Below are 20081 nucleotides of genomic sequence, written 5' to 3'. Positions count from 1 at the left end.
CATCCACATTGGATGCAACAGTTTTAACGGTTTGGATTGAGGTATATGAGTTTCACGTGTACAATAAAGTGTGCATTTGCATGATGTATGATTGGGATGGAATCTAAGCATAACAGTCAGCCCAGGAAAGGTTTCAACGGTGGGTGTCTCGTAACGCCCACTTGAGTTTTAGATCTCCTTCGTTGTTTTTTTTTTTTTTTAAAAGCTCATTCCTAAAATACTAGGATGAAACCTATGGACGGAGTGGATATAACACAAACATGGTAGTGGCCCCAGAGTAGTTTGGGTTACACGGGAGAGGTGTTACCTCGGTTACTGGGCAGTTGCGTCTGTTCGGTACTTATCTGCGACCTCTTCCCAAGACTGTTTCTGAGGCGCTTTGCAATCTGTTCGCTCTTGCAAAAGCTCCTTTTCCAAGGTACTACTTTTTACATCTTTACCACACCAACTAGTTAGATTTTTTTCCTCCCTCACCTTCAGCTTATTTATTTATTTATATTGGACTCTAATGCAATGGATCTAGATTCTTGGTCTCCTTTTTCATACTGCAAATCTCAGAAATCCATGCTTTTATGCTTTTATTCTCTGTATATAAGCATTTTCTGCAAAACCCATCTGGGATTAGTGCTCTAGTTGACCAACATCCATGCTTCTGTGGTTTTATGGTTTTATTCTTTGCAGATAATCATTCCCTGCAAAGCCCATTTGGTATTAGTTTTTTAATTAGCTATTTAGTGACTAATCTGGTTGTTTATTTATTTTACTATGATTGTTTTTCTTCTCTTTATTATTATTATTTTATGTGTGTAATAGGTATAGAGATTTATTTTAATCATTTGATTTTGTAATATAGGGGAAAAAAATGGTTACTTGGGTCTCATTTGAGTAGGAACTTTATATCTTTCTGAGAGAATTTAGGACAATTGTTAGGACATTCTCCAGTAGTTTAGGTCAGCAAATCCCATCTGGCTTGGGTCCTTTCAGCGAAGAAGAATTTTTCTTTCTTTTGGTACTGAAAGGTTTTTGAGTGCATCTCAGCTCTGCAATGAAGATAAAACTTCTATGCCCCAGTCCATGCAGAAACGTTTGATTAGAGATCCGGTGATGGCCAATCAATTTAGATGTTTTAGGACTGTGATTTGGGTTTTTCTCAATTCTCTTTAGATCTGATCTACAACCGCCGTAGTAGCCATTTATCCTCTGCAACTTTCTCTTCTTATCATTCCATGTTTAGCTAAAACATGGTGTCGTACAAGATTTTGGATTAAGACTTGCCACTCGCTTATCAAATCATATGAGTGAGATACACGTTCCGAAAAGCTTATCAGAAAGTTAGATTTGTTTGAGAATTCTGTAGAGAGCAAGAAATGAGGTCTGTGGAGGACAAGGGATGCTCCAATTACAGACCAATTCAGGACACTTCAAGCATCAATGCTTGTAGTTTTGAGTTTCACAATGGGAACCGCACGAACAAGGGTTCTCATCATCGACAAGTCTTGGGTTCGGTCAGCAAACCGGCTCCTTCGAAGTGGGATGAAGCCCAGAGGTGGGTAGTCGACTTATCTAGTGGCAGTGATTCAAGCCATGAGAAGAATAAGCCCTGGGACACTAATGTGGATGATAGAAGGCTGGTCGGTCCAATTCGCACAAAGGGAAAGGATTCTTGTAGCAGTTTTGACGGTGGGCCAAAAATCATAAATCAAGATGAAGGGGAGATGAAGAAGGTAGACTGTAACGAGGCATTTTGTTGGGTCAATAAACCTTTGGAAGATACATTGTCAGCAATGAGATCAGTTTCTGTGAGAGATATGGGGACAGAGATGACCCCCATTGCTAGTCAAGAGCCTTCCAGAACGGGCACTCCACGCAGAGCCACAACACCAGCCATAAGGAGTCCTATTTCTTCTAGGTCATCCACTCCTGAAAGGTCCCATCAACAAGCTCAGATGCTCGAGAGCTACCAAATGGGTCTTGGGTCATTGGAGAGTAGAAGTGAGGCTATTCCTTTTGGTGGGGTAGGTTCGACTGGATGGTCAACCAGAGAGGAGCTGGATGCTTCTAACATGATTGAGAAGAATGGCTCAGAGCAAGCTAGAAAGCACAATTCTCTGGAGACCCGAGCTATTGCTTGGGATGAAGCCGAGCGTACAAAATACATGGCAAGGTGGTTCACTAGTACTTTGCCTGTCCGTCATTCTCTTCTTTCTAATTGCTTTGGTTCTTGAGTGGCCTTCTCGTTTCATATGCATCTTTAAGTAAGTTTACAAACACGCAGTGCAGCTGATCTAGTATTTGGCAACTCATGTATGCACTCACATTTTTCCAATGCACTGTGGAGGAAATACGCAATTTTCAATTGAGCAATTTGGTTTCTCCAATAAACTGTAAATGTAGGGACTGCCTTCTGGTGATCCAAGCTTTTCACTTGGTGGACACCATCGTGGATTGGAGATATCACAGTAATCTCCCCATCAGATTGTTGTAATCGTCATTTGGGCCTCAAATAAATATGGACTATTGGACTGTAATTGTCCATTTTCCGGCAACCAATCTCAGGGATAGGATCATCTGATCCCGGAGATATTTGGCTGTGGTCCATCCCATGATGTAGTCCAACAGACGAACACCTAAGGGTATCAAATGTGGGCATCAACTGAGCAGCATGTAATACCTCATCATTGTATATAAGTTATTTTCAATTATGAATTAGTTTGGGAGTAACCATGCACGTTCTTCCGTGCATCAATGGCTGTAATTTGTGCTTTTAGATTATTACTAATTGGAGAAACGGATGCGTGAAACGATGCAAGAATCATAGTGTAACGTGTTACTGTCTAATGGTCTTGCAATTTAGATCGTATGCAAGATCTATAGACATGTATTTGTTTCATATTTATATGTCTGTGCTAGGGGTGCAACTCAGGCGGGTTGGATTGGGTTGAGGGTCAACCTGAGCCCAACCTGACCTCAATAGGACCCAACCCGCAACCTGATCTGGCCCAAATTCCAACCCAAGGTGCCCAACCAGAATTTCTCTATACTTGACCTGATCCAACCTGACTGAACCCAGCCAGTATTTGGCTATTTGCTCAACCTGAACTCAACCCAATATCAAACCAGTTGGCGTTTCCAACCTGAACCTAACCCAACCTGACACGAACTCGGGTTGGGTCAATTAGGTTCAGGTTGACCTGAAACCAAGTTGCAGCTGCAGCCTATGCTAGTCGGCTAATTGTAATGTGTCTTATAATACATTTCTAGCTTAACTGATAGAAAATAGTTGTATTTCTTCTTCATCTGTAGAATGCCCTTGCAAGGGAAGATTTGTTATAGCATTGAGCTTCGATGGCCATTCCCCAAACTACATAATATGTTTCTCTTAAATTTCTGCAATGCATATATTCAGATATAAACGTGAAGAGGTGAAGATACAAGCCTGGGAAAATCATGAGGAAAGAAAAGCTGAAATGGAAATGAAGAGGATCGAGGTACTAGTGTAAACCATTTTCATGTTTTCTCCATTCTATTCCTCTCTTAAATACATCATTGTTTCTGCTGTGGGCATGCAACTATTTTCAGCAACTCTTCCCACAATTTTCATTAGATCGTTGCTCCAAATTAGTCATAGATTTCTCTTCCGAAGAAGTTATTGTATGAACAAGTCCCAACTCCTAACCATTCCTATGATCATACGGAGGCAATAGTTGTGGATGGTCACCATGATTCTTGGGGGCAGTTACATGCATTTGATTTAGAAACCCTCCATGGAGAATATAATCCCCAACATAGAGAGGTAAAGCCTCTGTGGAGAATATAATCCCCAACATAGAGAGGTATTTGCACAAAAAGGGTATTTGCTTATTCACCTAGCAAAGGTAAAGTTGCATTTGGATGGAGTGTCGAATTGGATTGCAATTATTAGTCGAAGAACTGGAATAACAAAATTGTGACTAGCAACCGAATTGAATTCTGGGCTTGATATTGAATTTCATTACCTTCAAACTTGAGTTGAATAAATGCAAATGTTGAAATCTAAGTCATTTTCCTTTTCTTTTTTTTTTCTTTTTTTCCTGAGATGTAACAACATTTATTAGAAGACCTGCTGACACGAGAAAAGAATACAAAGGAAAGAAAAGAAAGAAAAAAGAGAATCAGGCACAATAAAAAGAACCTAAACAAGGGGGGCCCATTCCATCAGAAACCAATTGACCCTACAATAACTTCATTCATCGAGCAACACTTATTGGAGAAGCATCTATTCTTTTGTTCCTTCCAAATTGCCCAAAAAATGGCCATGATAAGGAGCCTCCATATCACTTTACCATCTTTGCCCGGTCCTCCCCCATGCCACATCCAAAGGAGATCCTCTATTGACTTCGGCATAACCCAAGACATCCTCATTGCCACGAAGCAGCAGTCCCACACCCCTCAAGCAAAGAAACAATGAATAAACAAGTGGTCGATAGATTCCTCTTCACTCATACACATCAAGCAATTGTTAGGAAGGATGAGGGATCTCCGTTGGAGATTGTCATCATTAGAACTCCCGTCCTTCCCACTAACCAGACAAAGACCACCACTCTAGGAGCCCCATAGGACCCTTTTTTGAAAGGATGAGATATACTGGAACCTCTCGCTGTATTATGAAGAGTGGAGAAAAAAATACCGCATAGAAAAAATCTTGGAAGAGTGGTTTTTCCCATTTAATCTTTGATCAAACTGAATGTTTGCAATTCAATTCACTCGTGCTTCCAAACACAACCAAAATAATGTGTGGGACCTGCTATGTCTAAACACAATAGAACAAAAGGGGTCTTTCGAAAATCCAATTGAATACATTGAGCCAACAATCCTTGTTGTGATAATTCCAAATTTCACACTTAATTAAAACAATATACCTGAATGGAAGCCATTCTTGTTGAAGTCAATGACGATGTTGTACTTTGATCTTCCGCGCCTTCCATCCTTCTAGAAACTTGAGATGGGATGATTGGTTTTCTTGTACGTGTAGTTTAGGGACCTAATACTTGTATTTATAGAAAAGAAATCTGGAGTAGTTCAACCTATCACAACTCCTTCTCAAAAATAGGAGTCCATGTCTTTGCAACATGTTTCACTGAAATACTCTAGAATCCATGTCTACCTGAAGTACTCTGGATACATGGTTGAGTCAAAGCACGCCACCCGTTATGTGTATGAACCGATCACAACTTTACAAGGCCCCCAGTATGCTCAGCCCAAATATCCAACAGTCAATAGGTTTGATCAATGTGAGCCATTGATCATGTAGGCCCACCAAATAAAATTCTCATAGGACCGGCCCTTGACTCTCTAGCTTGCATGACCCCAGTGGTAAGAGTTATTGAGGCATGCCAAGAATTGGCATGTATCCCCCCAAAATGACTACTGAATTACTTTCAATTTACCCATGAAAATGCTATCATTTCTTTGAAGTGTTTATCATTGGCTCCAATGTTTTGATTGCTATTTAAGAGATGCTCTATTAATATGGGATTTTCAATAACAATTGTAGAATGCTATTCCAATACTTTTCTGCTTTTGGTTATCTTCCATTTTTGAGGAATCCAAAACAGAGGATTCTGTGAAAGAATAGTAGAAAATCAATGTCCTAATGAATACATTAAACTCAATTTGTGCACCTGAAAAGACATGAAAACTTCAAGGAAAAATAAATAGTTATGAAATTCAACAGCTAGCCATAGAGTTTTCTCTGCAATGAATTGTGGGAAAACACAGAAGAATGCAAGAATTGGCATGTATATCCCCAAAATGACAACTGAATTAGTTTCAATTTTCCCATAAAAATGCTGTCATTTCTTTTTTATGTGTATATCATTGGCTCCAATGTTTTGATTGCTATTTAAGAGAAGCTCTATTAATATGGGATTTTTAACAACCTCAACAACCGTTGTAGAATGCTAGTCCAATACTTTTCTGCTTTTGGTTATCTTCCATTTTGAGGATCCAAAACAGAGGATTCTGTGAAAGAATAGAAGAAAATCAATGTCCTAATGAATACATTAAACTCAATTTGTGCATCCGAAAAGACATGAAAAATTATCAAGGAAAAATAAAAACAGTAATGAAATTCAACAGCCAGCCATAGAGTTTTCTCTGCAATGTATTGTCGGAAAACACGGAAGAATGCAATGAACTCTGTGAGGTAACGATAGGAACCCATGTTGAAAGAAGGCAATGAAGGAAAAGGAAAGAAGAAAGACACTCAACAGGTATTAAATCCTATTCAATAAAATTATCCACAAACCCTCTCTCTTGAATCTCTGTCTCTCTCTTTTCTTGTCTCTCACCTCTCTGTTCTCTGCTACACAAAATCCACACCAGACATCCTACATCTAGCCTCTCTCTCTAGAAGAAAGTGTCTTTCCACTTTCAGCCAGCGCTAGTGAGCTCGAAAGGAAGCAACATTCCTATCTTACCCCATCTCACTATCTAGTCACCTTGAGCTCATTATTTCTCCTCTTTTTTGCATTGTGATCAATGCGAGCGGCACAATGGATATTCATTGAAATGCCTAAGAGATGAGGGAGATGCCGTTAGGCTGGTGATCGCCGATGTGACTGTTTTATCTACAAGCACTAGCAAGAGATTTAAGGACCTTTGGATTCTCAGATATATATTTGACATCACATGACTGCCTCATTTATATCCATCAGGCCCAACTGATGCTCGGATTTTCTGCAACATACATAGAGAAACGGCCATCAAAACTTTGACATTTTTGTTTCTCAATGGGGATATGGATAAGCTCAAGGTTGAGAACGTAACAAGATTTAGAGAAGATTTAGTAGATGCTATATTGGCCATAGACATGTACTACATGTGTGCTAACAGGCCTGGTAATGCAGGGGCATTTTCACACCGGGCTCGAGTGGGGTAGCCTGTGGGATGTAGGGACACACTCGGGGCGGGCGGCCCGTGTGAGGCGGGTGGCTCATGTAAGGGGGGCCCCACTCGTGTGAGGCGGTACCCATGTGATGTGGGGCCCACGAGGGGGGTTCGGCTAAGGTCCTAACCAGTGTTCGAAGTATCGGTATCGCTACAAGTTTCGCTGGCCAGGGATACAGAAACAATATCGATATCGCCGATAATATTGCTGATAACCGGAAATGCAGGGAAACATGGGTAAAACAATGGAATTTTCAGCGAAACTTCAGGAGATGTTAAAATGGACATATTTGCATATTTAGAAATTAAAGAAAACAAAAATGTAAAAAGAATGCATTCATAAAAAGTTTCCATTTAATGGGGCCTTAAAAGCATGTGTTGTTGTAAGAAATCAGTCCAACCATCCCATCTGACCTATTAACCATCCAACCTTCCATCCAAACATCCATCGATATTGCAAAATATCAACAATGCATGATATTTCACCAAGAAATCATTAACAAGTGGAAAGGAAATGATAGATTGTGGTCTCAATATCGTGTAAGCTGCGATATCGATAATCGATATCGATAATATCAAGATATTATCAATGACAAATTGGACACTACATACAACCATGTGCCCATAAAAAATTGAAATAAAAATTTACTATTGAAATATCCAATGTTTTAAATATCGTTATCACGTAATGTATCGCACCCTTGGGATACGGATAAATATCGTTTATCACATGGAATATATAGGTTGTATCATATAATGTATCATTGTTGTTGGGAAACATGGGAACATTGGGAAATTGGTTGAATTTTTCAATGAAACTTCAGGGATTGTTTTCATTGAAAAAGACATCAGTACACATTTAGAAATCAAAACATTACAAAAAAACATGTATGTAATAGGGGTTTCCTTTGTATGGGGTCCTAATATATGTTCTTTCCAACTGATGGAAGTATATTCAAAGTCTATTCATATAATTTATAAATGTAAGAAGACATGTATGGAAACACAAGCAATACATTCAAAAGCAAAAGAAGAATCACTCGATCAGGTTACATATATGTTTAATTTTGTTTTTGGATACAAAGATTGCAATTGATTTGTAAGAAATTAAGAAATTTTATTTTTTCTCAATTTTCCGCAACTTGACCCATCTCCCCCATATCTTGAAATCGAAGTTCCAAATCCATAATTTTTCATGGAAAACATGAAGAATCATAGATTTGTAACCATTTGACACTAGTTTAACTTGATTTACAACAAAAACATGGATCGAAAATTGAAAATGCTCACTGGATCGAATGGGTGGGATATATCGACACTACCTATGTGTTTCGTATCGCACGGGTGGGATACAAGATATATTGTAGGATATATCAGCTGATATCGTCGATATTTAAAACATTGAAAATATCGTTGATACACTCTCGGATATTGTTTTATTAAGATTAACCCTAATACAATAATATGGTGTCCTGAGGGAGCACCTAATAGATAGATACACACATTATCTCTAACTCTTACAAACTGCTATCTCTAACAATCTTTCCTATACAAATAACAAGGCTCTGATATCTACCACATATAGAGTTCTTCAAATCTAGAAGAGAAGGGAAAAATAGTAGAAGAAGAAGAAGAAAAGAAAATGTTTAACAATAAATGATTTTTTTTTTTTTTTTAATTTTTTCTTCTCTACAAACCTGCTATCCTGACTTTTCTTTTTCTTTTTCTTTTTGTTTTTTCCTCATTGCCCCTAATACCCTACACCACATAATCCACACAAAACATATCTGTCCAGATTCTTTTATAAAAAGAGTTCCTTACTAATATGATTCAACCAGCCAGTTCTAACTTATCATCTTTATTTTACCCCCACATCATTATTCCATATCCTAAACTTATCAACTTTCCAAATGCAATGAGTCCTCACTTAGCAATGACTCTCAACCACCTAAAAAGAAATTAGAAGAAAAAAAAAAAAAAACAACAAATAAGAAGTGCCATCAACATTAGATAAATTTCTCTGTGATTCCTAGACAAAGATAGAGATTCAACCGAAGTATGACACATGACGATCCATCGCATAAGTTTTGCATCATGTTCATAATCATGAAATATAATTTGGTTCGACCACGATTCCCTAGATGGTTCAATATTTCAACAATCGAAGGCAATTTGCTCAGATCATACCAATAGAAAACTCGTCATAAAGATGACTATTTCTCAAAGCCACTCTACATTCACCCCTACCGATTTCATGTCATTATTTTAGATGGTGATAATAGAATGCTTTCTTATAAAACAAGCACATTATCATTTGCAGATGAAGGCTGAAAGACTGAAATCTCGTGCACAAGAGAAGCTGGCAAACAAACTAGCAGCAACACGAAGAATAGCAGAAGAGAGGCGGGCAAATGCTGCATCCAAACTAAATGAGCAGGCCATGAGGACTTCCGAAAGAGCAGACTATATTCGGAGGACTGGACATTTGCAGTCTTCCTTCTACTTCAAGATGCCATCACTCTGCTGGTAAGAACAATGCAATGTAGTTCCCGTAATTTCAGTTGATTTTCGTGGCCGCATTTATTTCCAGTGTTTACTTTTGCTCCACCACTTAAATAGTAAATCAATAGTTTTCTTCAGTGACAAGATGCAAGATGCATTTATGTGTTGGTGCATTTTCTCATTACATTCCCTCAGCAAATGCTCCATCAACTTCTTGGCAAGAGCCCTAAAAAATGTTTTTCTTTTAGTTCCGGCACGCCTCTACTTGTGAAAATGCCTCCGTATGTATGATTTTGGGAATAATCAAGACAAACCAATAAATATCTAATGAAAATGGAAGTAAACGAATAAAATAAATTTAGGGGTCTATTTCTACTAAGATTGAAGAAATGGAATCATATTGATATTTGGATTTGATTGTTAGTATTCATTTTATATTTGTTCAAGAGGTAAAGGAGGAGAAATGAATACATAGTGGCAGATACATTGGTTATTTGTAGTTCTCCAAAAGCCATAGAATATGCCAAACGAATCAAATTGATACCTTAAAGTTTACTTTTGCATTGAAAAATGAGATATCAAGGGTTAAAATAATTGAAGTTTGAAATGGTGAAAGTAAAAGGGAGAATAGAGAAAGGGTAAGTGCCTGTTTGGATGCTTGAAATACCACAGTCATGTGGTGTAAAACTCACATCATTACTTATTGTGGCTGATTAGATAAAACTAGTTGTCAAATCCTTGTAATCCTTAGGAATTACCACTGACTTGGATGGGTGAAGTGCATTGACTTGGCATAGTTTCATGGGCCCCACCATGATGTATGTGTATACACACTGTCTATCCATCTTGTGAGATCAGTTTATGGAAAGAGACAAAAAATGAGGAACATCCAAAGTGGAAATTGACCACGCCACAAAAAGCAGTGGGCATGGAACGCCTACCATTAAAAACTTCCTGTGGTCCACAGAAGTGTTGGATGAAGCTGATCTTTGTGTTTTAATCATCTAGGTCTGTGTGACCTCATGAACTGGTTGGATGGAAAATAAACATCATGGTAGGCCATAAGAAGGTTTCAACAGTGGGCTTCATTGTACCACTGCTTTCTGTGGTGTGGTCCGCCCGAGCTTTGGATCTTTCTCATTTTTGGAGTCATGACCTAAAGTGATATTGCAAAATGGATGGACAGTATGGATATAACAGATATTGGACAAGTTATATCCACATGTATCTAATCACGGTGAGTACTTTACATGCATATCTAAGTCGAAATTTAAAGCTGCCAGAGTGGTATTATGTACGGCTTTACTTCCGACTATCATGGTAGTGATAATCATTACCCATTTACAGAACACTACTGATGCAGGACGTGAAATTCAAATATGATGTGCAAGATTTTCAGGCTTTAGATCACGTTAGTTTAGAAATAATTACACAAAATTCTATATCCCACGCAAAAGTTCAAGCATTCAATCAAGGAGAATCTATGCAGACCAAGGCCTACACAAGATAGGGCTGGATCAATCAAAGTTATAGACCGAACAATAATCAGAAAAGGGAAATTCATCCACACATGCACAAAAATAATTCCCTAATCTAAGGGGTTCACAGATTTCAATTCGGGGAACCCTAAGGTTGAAGAAATAACATAAAATTAGGGATTTGAGTAATTTAGGGTTAGGGTTAGGGATTTGGAGTGAAAGAAGGGTGAAAGAGAGGAGAGACGAACCAGAGAAACGTCACACGCATGGACAACGGTGAAGGCCTAGACGCACGTACGTTGGAGGTGTCCCACACGTGTGTGGGGCCTACAAATCAGAAAGCGGCCAGCTTAGCCCTGGTCGGCCAGGGGTGGGCCACAAAACCTCCAAATTTCAGCTTGATTCGATGCACGGTTTGTGCGTGGTGCTTCGTAGAAATTCCAGCCCTCCTTCAGGGCCAGATTCTGTAAATCTGCTATAGAGAGAAAAACAGCTGCAATAGAGGATGGATTTGAAGCGTGGATGATTGTAGGAGAAGATAAATATGAATGATAGAAGGTGGAAGCGAATCGGGATAGGTGTGGCTTTGCACCACGGTAGTCAGCCCTTCGAGGAAGGAAGGGTTTCACACCCAATTGAATCTCCACACCTCAAAAATTTAGAGGAGTAGAAAAAAGCAGAAATTTTATTAATCTTCCATAATTTAAAAAAAAAGACTACAAGGGGTGCCTATTTATAATAAAACCCTATACCCTAAAACTCGTGCTATATGTGCAACCTATTACTTGGAGATGAAGTAATAAAAAATAACAACTAATTAAAACAATCTAAACCATTTATGATATTCTTAATAACAATAATAAGCAAAATTCAAAGTACTAGATTAATTAGAATAGTGGACCACGATCATGAGAACCCATGGCGGGATTCTCATGACTATTGGGTCCACTCCAACGAACCAAAACGCAACACTCTAACTAGGATGCCCTTCCTGAACATCATCATTGATCCAAATCAATGGTGGGGCCCTCCTTGCGTACGTGCGTAGGGGGGGCGTGCATATGCACGTGATGTCCCCATCAACTCTCTCCGGCTGCGAAGATTTCACCACTGGCGAAACAAAACTCCTGAACTGCTCCAAAATGTCAAGATCAAGTCTCCAAAGCTCCTCCTTAGTGAGTCACGTACTGTCTGAAGCTGGGCGTGACTTCCACTTAACCAAGTACTTCTAAAACCCGCTTTCCGACGTTGATACTATCTGATGCTCCAGAATATCCTCTATTTCCTTTCTATGTGTGGGAAGGTTAGGTATGGGAGGTAGAGGCTAGGAAGAGGCCATGAATCAAGGGACATATCTGGGGAATCAGGATGGTTGGGCAAAGGCGGACAAAGTATCAGTAGTCCCCTGAAAAGTAACTAGATCCTCCACATTAAATGTGGAACTAATTCTCATAGAAAGTGGAAGATCTACCACATAAGCATTGAGACCGTTTCATTTTATAATTTTGAAGGGTTCAGCACTACGCGCGTGTAATTTACGAGCACCCCCCTGAGGATACCGTTTGGGCCTAATGCGGACCATTACAGAGTCCCCTACATTGAATTCCTTTAAACGTTTATGCTAGTCTGTAGAAAATTTGTAATGTTCATTACTAGTAATGATCTTTCGCCTGATTTCGTGATGCAATGAATGAATGTGATGCGCCAAGGACTCTGCAGACTTTGATGGCCTATGAGATAGTGACATAGGGACAAGATCAATAGGCTTCCTAGGCTTATAACTAATAACAACTTCAACAGGACTTAGACCTGTGGACCTATTGACAAAACTATTGAACGTAAACTCGGCTATAGGTAATACGGTGCAGACTCTGATGGCTTATGGGACAGTGACATAGGGATAAGATCAATAGGCTTCCTAGGCTTATAACCAGTAATGACTTCAAAAGGACTTAGACTTGTGGACCTATTAATAGAACTATTGAACGCAAACTTGGCTATAGGTAATACAGTGTCCCATGTACCGGTGTGCTCCCCTACTAAACATCTGTGCAAACTCCCTAGGCTCCTATTAACCACCTCAGTCTAACCATTGGTTTGAGGGTGGTAGGCAGAAGAAAATTGGAGCCTAGTATTCATCATGTGTCATAGTGTCTTCCAAAAGTAACTCATGAATCGCACGTCACGATCAGACACTATGGTTTTTGGTAACCCATGTAGTTTGACGACCTCACCAAAGAACAGCTTGTCCACAAGAGATGCTTCGGAGGTCTTAAAACAAGGAATGAAGTGGGCCATTTTAGAAAAAGATCCACGACAACAAATATGGAATTGTGTTTTCGAATAGTCTTGGGGAGTCCAAGCATGAAGTCCATACTGATGTCCTGCCGAGGGATGAATGGAACTGGCAAAAGTGTGTATAATCCTGTATTTTACTTTTTCTGCTTTGCCAATTGACAAGTATGACATTGCCCTATAATTTTGGTCACATCATACTTAAGGCTTGGCCAATGAAACCTATCCTCCACTAGGGCAATGGTCTTGTCTCGACCGAAATAACTCGCGACCACTGCTGAATGTAACTCTCAAACAAGAAAATCACGGAGAGAGGTACGAGGTATGCATAAACGGTCACTCTTAAAGAAATATCTGTCTAAAATCAAATACTCACTGCTAGCCCCTAATGGACTCTCTAACAACGATGCGTATACAACTCCAAAACCTGGACACTCAGAATAATCTTCTTTGATGCGCTCGAGGCCCGTGACTTCGACACTCATAGAATTGAGTAATGCGACTCGACGACTCAACGCGTCGACAGGCTTATTCTCTACATCGGCCTTGTACTTAAGCACAAAAGTGTACTCTTGAAGGAACTGAACCCGCTTGGCATACCTAGGGTTTAATTTCTTCTAAAAGTTCAAATATCTCAAGGCCTCGTGATCTGAGAATAAGACGAATTTTTGCGAGAATAGGTAATGACGTCAATGGCGCAGTGATTGCACTACCGCATAGAACTCTGTCATTGGTGGAATATTTTTGTTTTGCCGCATTTAGTTTCTCACTAAAAAAAGAGACATAGTGTCCTTCCTAACTAAGTACTCCTATGCCGATTCCTGATGCGTCACATGCGAGTTCAAAAACTTTTGAAAAATTCAGAAATCGCATGACTAGAGCTTCGGTCATCTTGACCTTTATCTCCTTGAAAGCCTTTAAGGCTGCCTTTGTCCATTGAAACTCTCCTTCTTTTTTTTTTTTGCAATCCGTGATGGGAACCATAATAGAACTGAAGCCTCGAATGAACCGTCTATAGAAAATGGCTAAGCCGTGAAAGCTGTGTACCTCATGAATATTACGAGGTTCAGGCCAATTGACGATGGCCTTGACCTTCTCGGGATTTGCTGATAGGCCCTCAGCTGACACAATAAAATCTGAGAAGATAACACTACTATACAAAAACGCACACTTCTTTAGGTTGGCGTACAATTTCTCGACTCTAAGGATCCCACAAACCTGCCTCAAATGGTTGAGGTGTTGTTCCTTGGTCATGCTATAAATCAAGATATCATCAAAGTGTACGACCAGGAACTTCCCGATGAAGGGCCTCAACACTTAGGTCATCACACGCATGAAAGCGCTTGGGGTGTTAGTTAACCCAAAAGGCATAACTAGTCACTCATATAGCCCATCCTTCATCTTGAAGGCCATCTTCCACTCATCACCAGGGCGTACACGGATTTGGTGATAACCACTTTTGAGGTCAATTTTCGAAAAGATAGTAGCATTGGCCATCATATCCAACATGTAATCAAGACATGGTATGGGAAACCGATACTTGATTGTGATTTCGTTGATGGCCCTACTATCAATACACATCCTCCATGTACCATCCTTCTTAGATGTAAGAAGGGCAGGTACGGCACACGGGCTTATGTTCTCTTGAATGAAACCCTTTTCTAGGAGCTCATCAATCTGTCTCTTCAACTCTATATGCTCCTTTGGGTTCATTCTGTAATGAGGGAGGTTTGGTAGAGTCACCCCAGGAACTAAATCAATGGCATGCTGTATATCCCTCATAGGGGGAAGCTCATTCAGTAGATCATTAGGAAAGACATCACAAAACTCATGCACTACCTGAATGGCCTCAGTGGGTAACTCTACACTAGCCTCTGGTATACTTTCCCTTATCACAAGGGCGTATATCATTAAGTCCGCTTCAGTTTCTCGCTCAAAGTCTTTGGCATTTAGAATATGGGGAGACTTGAACTTGGACTTTGACTCCTTCAATTCTTTTGAACCGCTCACACCACTCTGCGTGGTGGACTCCTTTCCAATAGTGTTCTTAGGTGGAAGTGGATTTAACTTGACTTTTTTGCCCTCAAACCAGAATGTACACATATTCGAATGGCCAAATATGGTGACATCTCTATCATAGAGCCAAGGTCTACCTAGAATGATATGACCCACATCCATGGGAACAACATCACATCAAAGTGTCTTTATAAGATCCAAACTGAATAGGAACAAGACAACGGTGCGAGACTGAAATGGAAGTTTTATCAACCTAGGACACTTTATAGGGTTGAGGATGGGCTTCAAGCTTCAAGCCCAAACGGTTTACAGTGCTAGTTGATGGCACGTTGGCACAACTACCACTATCCATGATCATCTTACAATTCTTTTTCCCCATATTTTACATAACTATAGAAGATCGTGTTGCGACACCAATCGTTAGTGTTCTTGGCTTGAGCAAGGGCACAACGCACAACTGCGAGGGTCGCAGACTCTTGTGCTTCCTCTTCCTCATCACTAGGGCTTTCTATTGGCTCATATTCTTCCTCTTCGTCATCACTCTTTGGGAGCACTACTTCTATTTGCCCATCAATAAGGAGCACTTTGGTGCCCTCTTTCGTGCCGCACTGGTGGGCAAAGTGACCAAACCCTTGACGCCTAAAATACCTAGTTGCTCCACTCTTACGTGAGGTAGACCCGATAACTTCCTTACCCTTATCATCCTTGGGTCTGGGCTGAAAATTACTGGAAGGTTTGCTTTGGTGTCCAGTGTTAGGCTTAGCCCCAGAAGGGCTGGCGTTAGCACCAGAATCACGAAACTCAAATTGCCTTCCCACAGATGCTTTGAGGTATTGCTCAACCTCCAACACTACTTGATACAACTGTTCAATAGTGTCTATGTCTTTGGCGAGCAATTCTCTCCTAATGTTAGAATGAAGGCCCATTTTAAATCGAGCAAGGTGAGTACGGGATCCTCATCAACTTCACACTTAGTCAAGTACTCTTCGAACTTCTCAATGTATTCCGCCACACTCATGGAACTTTGTTGAAGAGACTGCCATTTCTCAATCAACCGTAAATGACAAGAGAAAGGGAGGTACTTCTCCTTAAGTGTTTCTTTCATTTCTCCCCAATGAACCATTAGGAGCTTCCTCGCTCTTTCTTTCTTTCACTATACAGTAGCCCAAAATCTCTTTGCTTGGCCCACAAGCTTCATCTTGGTGAATTGGACTCAACGAGCATCCGACATGTCAAACCACTCAAAATAGTGGTCCATATTTGCCAGCCAGTGTAAAAAGGCTTTAGGGTCCAAGTGGCTATTAAACGTAGGGGCATCTACTCTAACTCTCTTGAGGAGTTGTGCATCTGGGTCATATTAATCATGATGTCCCTCGCGGGGTGGGTGCACGGGTGCACGCCCATGACTAATGCCATGGCCACCTCCATTCCTTGGTCTATCCTCCTAACCACCTGCCTGCGATTGGGCATCTTCCCCAATGGTTAGGTTTGCCTCGGCAGAGGTCTCTAGTTGGGTAACACACACATTAAACTGCTTAAAGTGTTGGTTCATACATTGTTCAAAGCGCTTACCCAAAGACTCAAACTCTTGGGTTAGCTTGTTCATTGACTTTTGCAATTGCTCCATGTTAGTGTAGGGTGCAAGCTAAAACCACGACCCATACGTGTGGGCATACAACTACTAACTCAACTTAAGGACATTCTAATACGACTATATGCGCCTAGATGGGACTAAATGCTCCTATAGGACTATATGGGGGAAACGACACGATACTACTCAATCTCCAGTAACTTATCTGCCCAAAGAATCTGTCAACAGAAAATCCATCAAAGAGATATGGGGATTTCCTGATAGCAGAAAATTCAGCAGCTTATATCAAGAATTATGGACCTCTAAACAGCTCTATATGATGATATTTGATGCATAATGGACATAGATAAACTAAACCCTAAACATGCAATGCATTACCCTATAAAAACTTTGTGCTTTGATACCAAATTTGATGCAGGACATGAAATTCAAATATGATGTGCAAAATTTTCAAGCTTTATATCACGTTAGTTCAGAAACAATTACACAAAATCTCATATCCCACACAAAAGTTCAAACATTCAATCAAGGGGAATCTATGCAGGCCCAGGCCTATACAAGCTAGGGTTGGATCAATCAAAATTATAGACTAAACAATAATCAGCGAAGGGTAAATTCGTCCACACATGCACAAAAATAATTCCCCAATCCAAAGGGTTCACAGATTTCAATTTGGGGAACCCTAAGGTTGAAAAAATGACATAAATTTGGGGATTTGAGTAATTTAGGGTTAGGGTTAAGGATTTGGAGTGAAAGAGGGGTGAAAGAGAGGAAAGAGACGAACCAGAGAAGCGTCACACGCGAAGACAGCGGTGAAGGCTCAGACGCACGTGCGCTGGAGGTGTCCCGCACGTGTGTGGAGCCCACAAATCAGAAACGGCTAGCTTGACCCTAGTCGGCCAGGGGTGGGCCACAAAACCTCTAAATTTCAGCCTGATCCGATGCACGGTTTATGCGTGGTGCTCCGCTGAAGTTTTAGCCCTCTTGCTGGGCCAGATTTTGGAAATCTGCTGTAGAGGGAAAAACGGCTGCAATAGAGAATGGATTTGAAGCGTAGATGATTGTAGAAGAAGAGAAATATGGATGGTAGAAGGTGAGGATGAATCGGGATAGGTGTGGCTTCGCACCACGGTAGTCGGCCCTTCGAGGAAGGGAGGGTTTCACACCCAATTGAATCTCCACAACTCAAAAATTTGGAGGAGCAGAAAAACGTAGAAATTTTATTAATCTTCCATCAGAAAAAAGACTACAAGGGGTGCCTATTTATAATAAAATCATATATCCTAAAACTCGCGCCATATACGCAACCTATTACTTGAAGGCGAAGTTAAAAAAAAGAAAAAAAACTAATCAAAGCAATCTAAACTGCCTATGATATTCTTAATAAAAATAATAAGTAAAACTCAAAGTACTAGATTAATTAGAATAGTGGGCCACGATCATGAGAACCCACGGCGGGATTCTCATGACTATCGGGTCCACTCCAACGAACCAAAATGTAGCACTCTAATTAGGAGGCCTTCCTTGGACGTCGTCATCGATCCAGATTGATGGTGGGACCCTCATCCTCCTTGCGTACATGCGTAGGAGGGGCGTACGTGTGCGCGTGATGTCCCCATCAACTATAACATGTTACTGCTGTAATCTCTAAAATAAGCAGACTCTAATGAATTTATGGTGAATGACTTAAGGCATGTTTGGGTGACAACCATTTATCATTCAAAATGAAATATTGCTATGCCATTGTCACTGTCTGAAAAATAGAATGCACCTATTTTTCTGGGAAATGAGTTTGGGAGGCAGGATTTGACCTCAATCCACACAAGTGCTAATGCATTGCATGTGGGTGGGTTCCTAACTGTCCACCATATGGACCGTACCGTCTCTTGAAACTTTGCATGTCCTAAAATAAATGGATATCCATTCTTCATGTGGGCCATCACGGTTGGAGAAATTTGAACTATGCATAGTCTTTTCCAACAGGCATTGATATCTGTGGTAGCCTCTCTAGGGCATAAAAGACAAAAAAGTGGTTTTTGGCTGTTGCCCAAACAGGTCCTTGCGCTTTGTACTTTTAGTAAGTAATTTCTTTCGTATTAAGCAAATGATACTATCAGAAGCCTCTTGTGGAACTTTGTATTTTTGCTGGTAATTTAATTGTTGATTGGAACATGATGTGGACTGTTCCTCAATTTATAGCCCAAAATCACCTACCTCAATGATCTTAATAACCCAAATAGTTGTCTAGGTCGATTGGTCGTGAAAAAATAAATGGACCCACTATCCAAGACTTCTAGCAGATGTCCTCTCTAATCCGCTGGTTGGGACTGTACAATAGAAAACATTTTTCACTCTTGGCCCATCGAAGAAACATATTTGAATTGTATAAATTTATTTGTACATCTAACAAGGTGCTTCTCCTTACTCAAAATATTGCATGCAGTTCCTATCATTGGACTCTATGGTAGAATCAGCCGAGGAGAACTGAGAGGTGGTGGTTTACCTTGTGGCGGATGTCAGCAGTTCGCGTTTGCTCATCTCCAGCTCGTTCTCTTAGCTGATGTGTAGCGCCCAATTTTTCTTATTCTGCAGTTCCATCTATGATTTATCATTCATGGACATTGATAATATTGTGTACTTAGATTGTGGATTTTGCTGCCATTTTTGCATCTTTGGAGCTCCAAATGCTTCTTATGGACATTCCTCACCTTCCTCATTCAGGGCACTCTTAAGATGGGCTAAAAGAGCAAAATGCATGAGTCGCTCGAGGACCGCAACTTGTATTTATAGAGGTCTGCTAATAAGACCCAATTATCAAGATTCCTCAGCATGTAAGCCTCCACAATTTTTGGAAGTCCAAAGGCCTACTAGGATTCCACCACATGATCAGGTGGATGGTGTGCCAACTCAATCATTGTAAGTTTGATCACATCGCTAGTGGGCCCGACCAGCATATGCTCATCATCTAAGATCCAACGGCTAAGTTTGCTCTGGTTTAGTCAAGACTGTTGATCAATGATGGCCCACTAAATGGAAAAGTCTGACATAGAATGCATGAGAACCTTGCCTACATCAGTTATATCTGAGAAAATCATGCAACTACATTGAACACCATAGTGTGTGCTAAACATCTAATCCATCCAACATGGTAGCTGCACCATGAATTACAACACCCTAAAAATCAAGTTGATCCAACCATCAGGTGAGCCCCAAATGAATTTGGAGGTTTTTGAGTGTTTTTCCATCATTTTTTTTTCTTCGTTTTCAAAGTG

The 20081-nt window shown here is 40.2% G+C and overlaps 1 protein-coding gene across 1 annotated transcript; it reads left to right on the top strand.

Moving 5' to 3' along the window:
• The first annotated feature begins 500 nt into the window (after window positions 1-500).
• On the top strand, window positions 501-19494 carry LOC131239958 (uncharacterized). Its single transcript, XM_058237924.1, has 4 exons — window positions 501-2164; window positions 3407-3488; window positions 9248-9453; window positions 19253-19494. Exons 1-4 carry the CDS (start codon window positions 1368-1370, stop codon window positions 19275-19277), a joined length of 1110 nt encoding a protein of 369 aa, XP_058093907.1. The 5' UTR covers window positions 501-1367; the 3' UTR covers window positions 19278-19494.
• The last annotated feature ends 587 nt before the right edge of the window (window positions 19495-20081 follow it).

Source organism: Magnolia sinica, chromosome 3 (assembly GCF_029962835.1).
Source record: "Magnolia sinica isolate HGM2019 chromosome 3, MsV1, whole genome shotgun sequence".
NCBI lineage: Eukaryota > Viridiplantae > Streptophyta > Magnoliopsida > Magnoliales > Magnoliaceae > Magnolia > Magnolia sinica.
The sequence above is the reverse complement of the archived record's forward strand: the minus strand, read 5'-3'. Positions and strand labels throughout refer to the sequence as shown.

Excerpts from the sequence above, each read along its gene's own strand:
- LOC131239958 (XM_058237924.1), top strand. The coding sequence starts at position 1,368 with ATGAGGTCTGTGGAGGACAAGGGATGCTCCAATTACAGACCAATTCAG. Across the intron at positions 2,165-3,406 it reads CGTACAAAATACATGGCAAG|ATATAAACGTGAAGAGGTGA; the intron begins GTGGTTCACTAG and ends GCATATATTCAG. Across the intron at positions 9,454-19,252 it reads AAGATGCCATCACTCTGCTG|TTCCTATCATTGGACTCTAT; the intron begins GTAAGAACAATG and ends TATTGCATGCAG.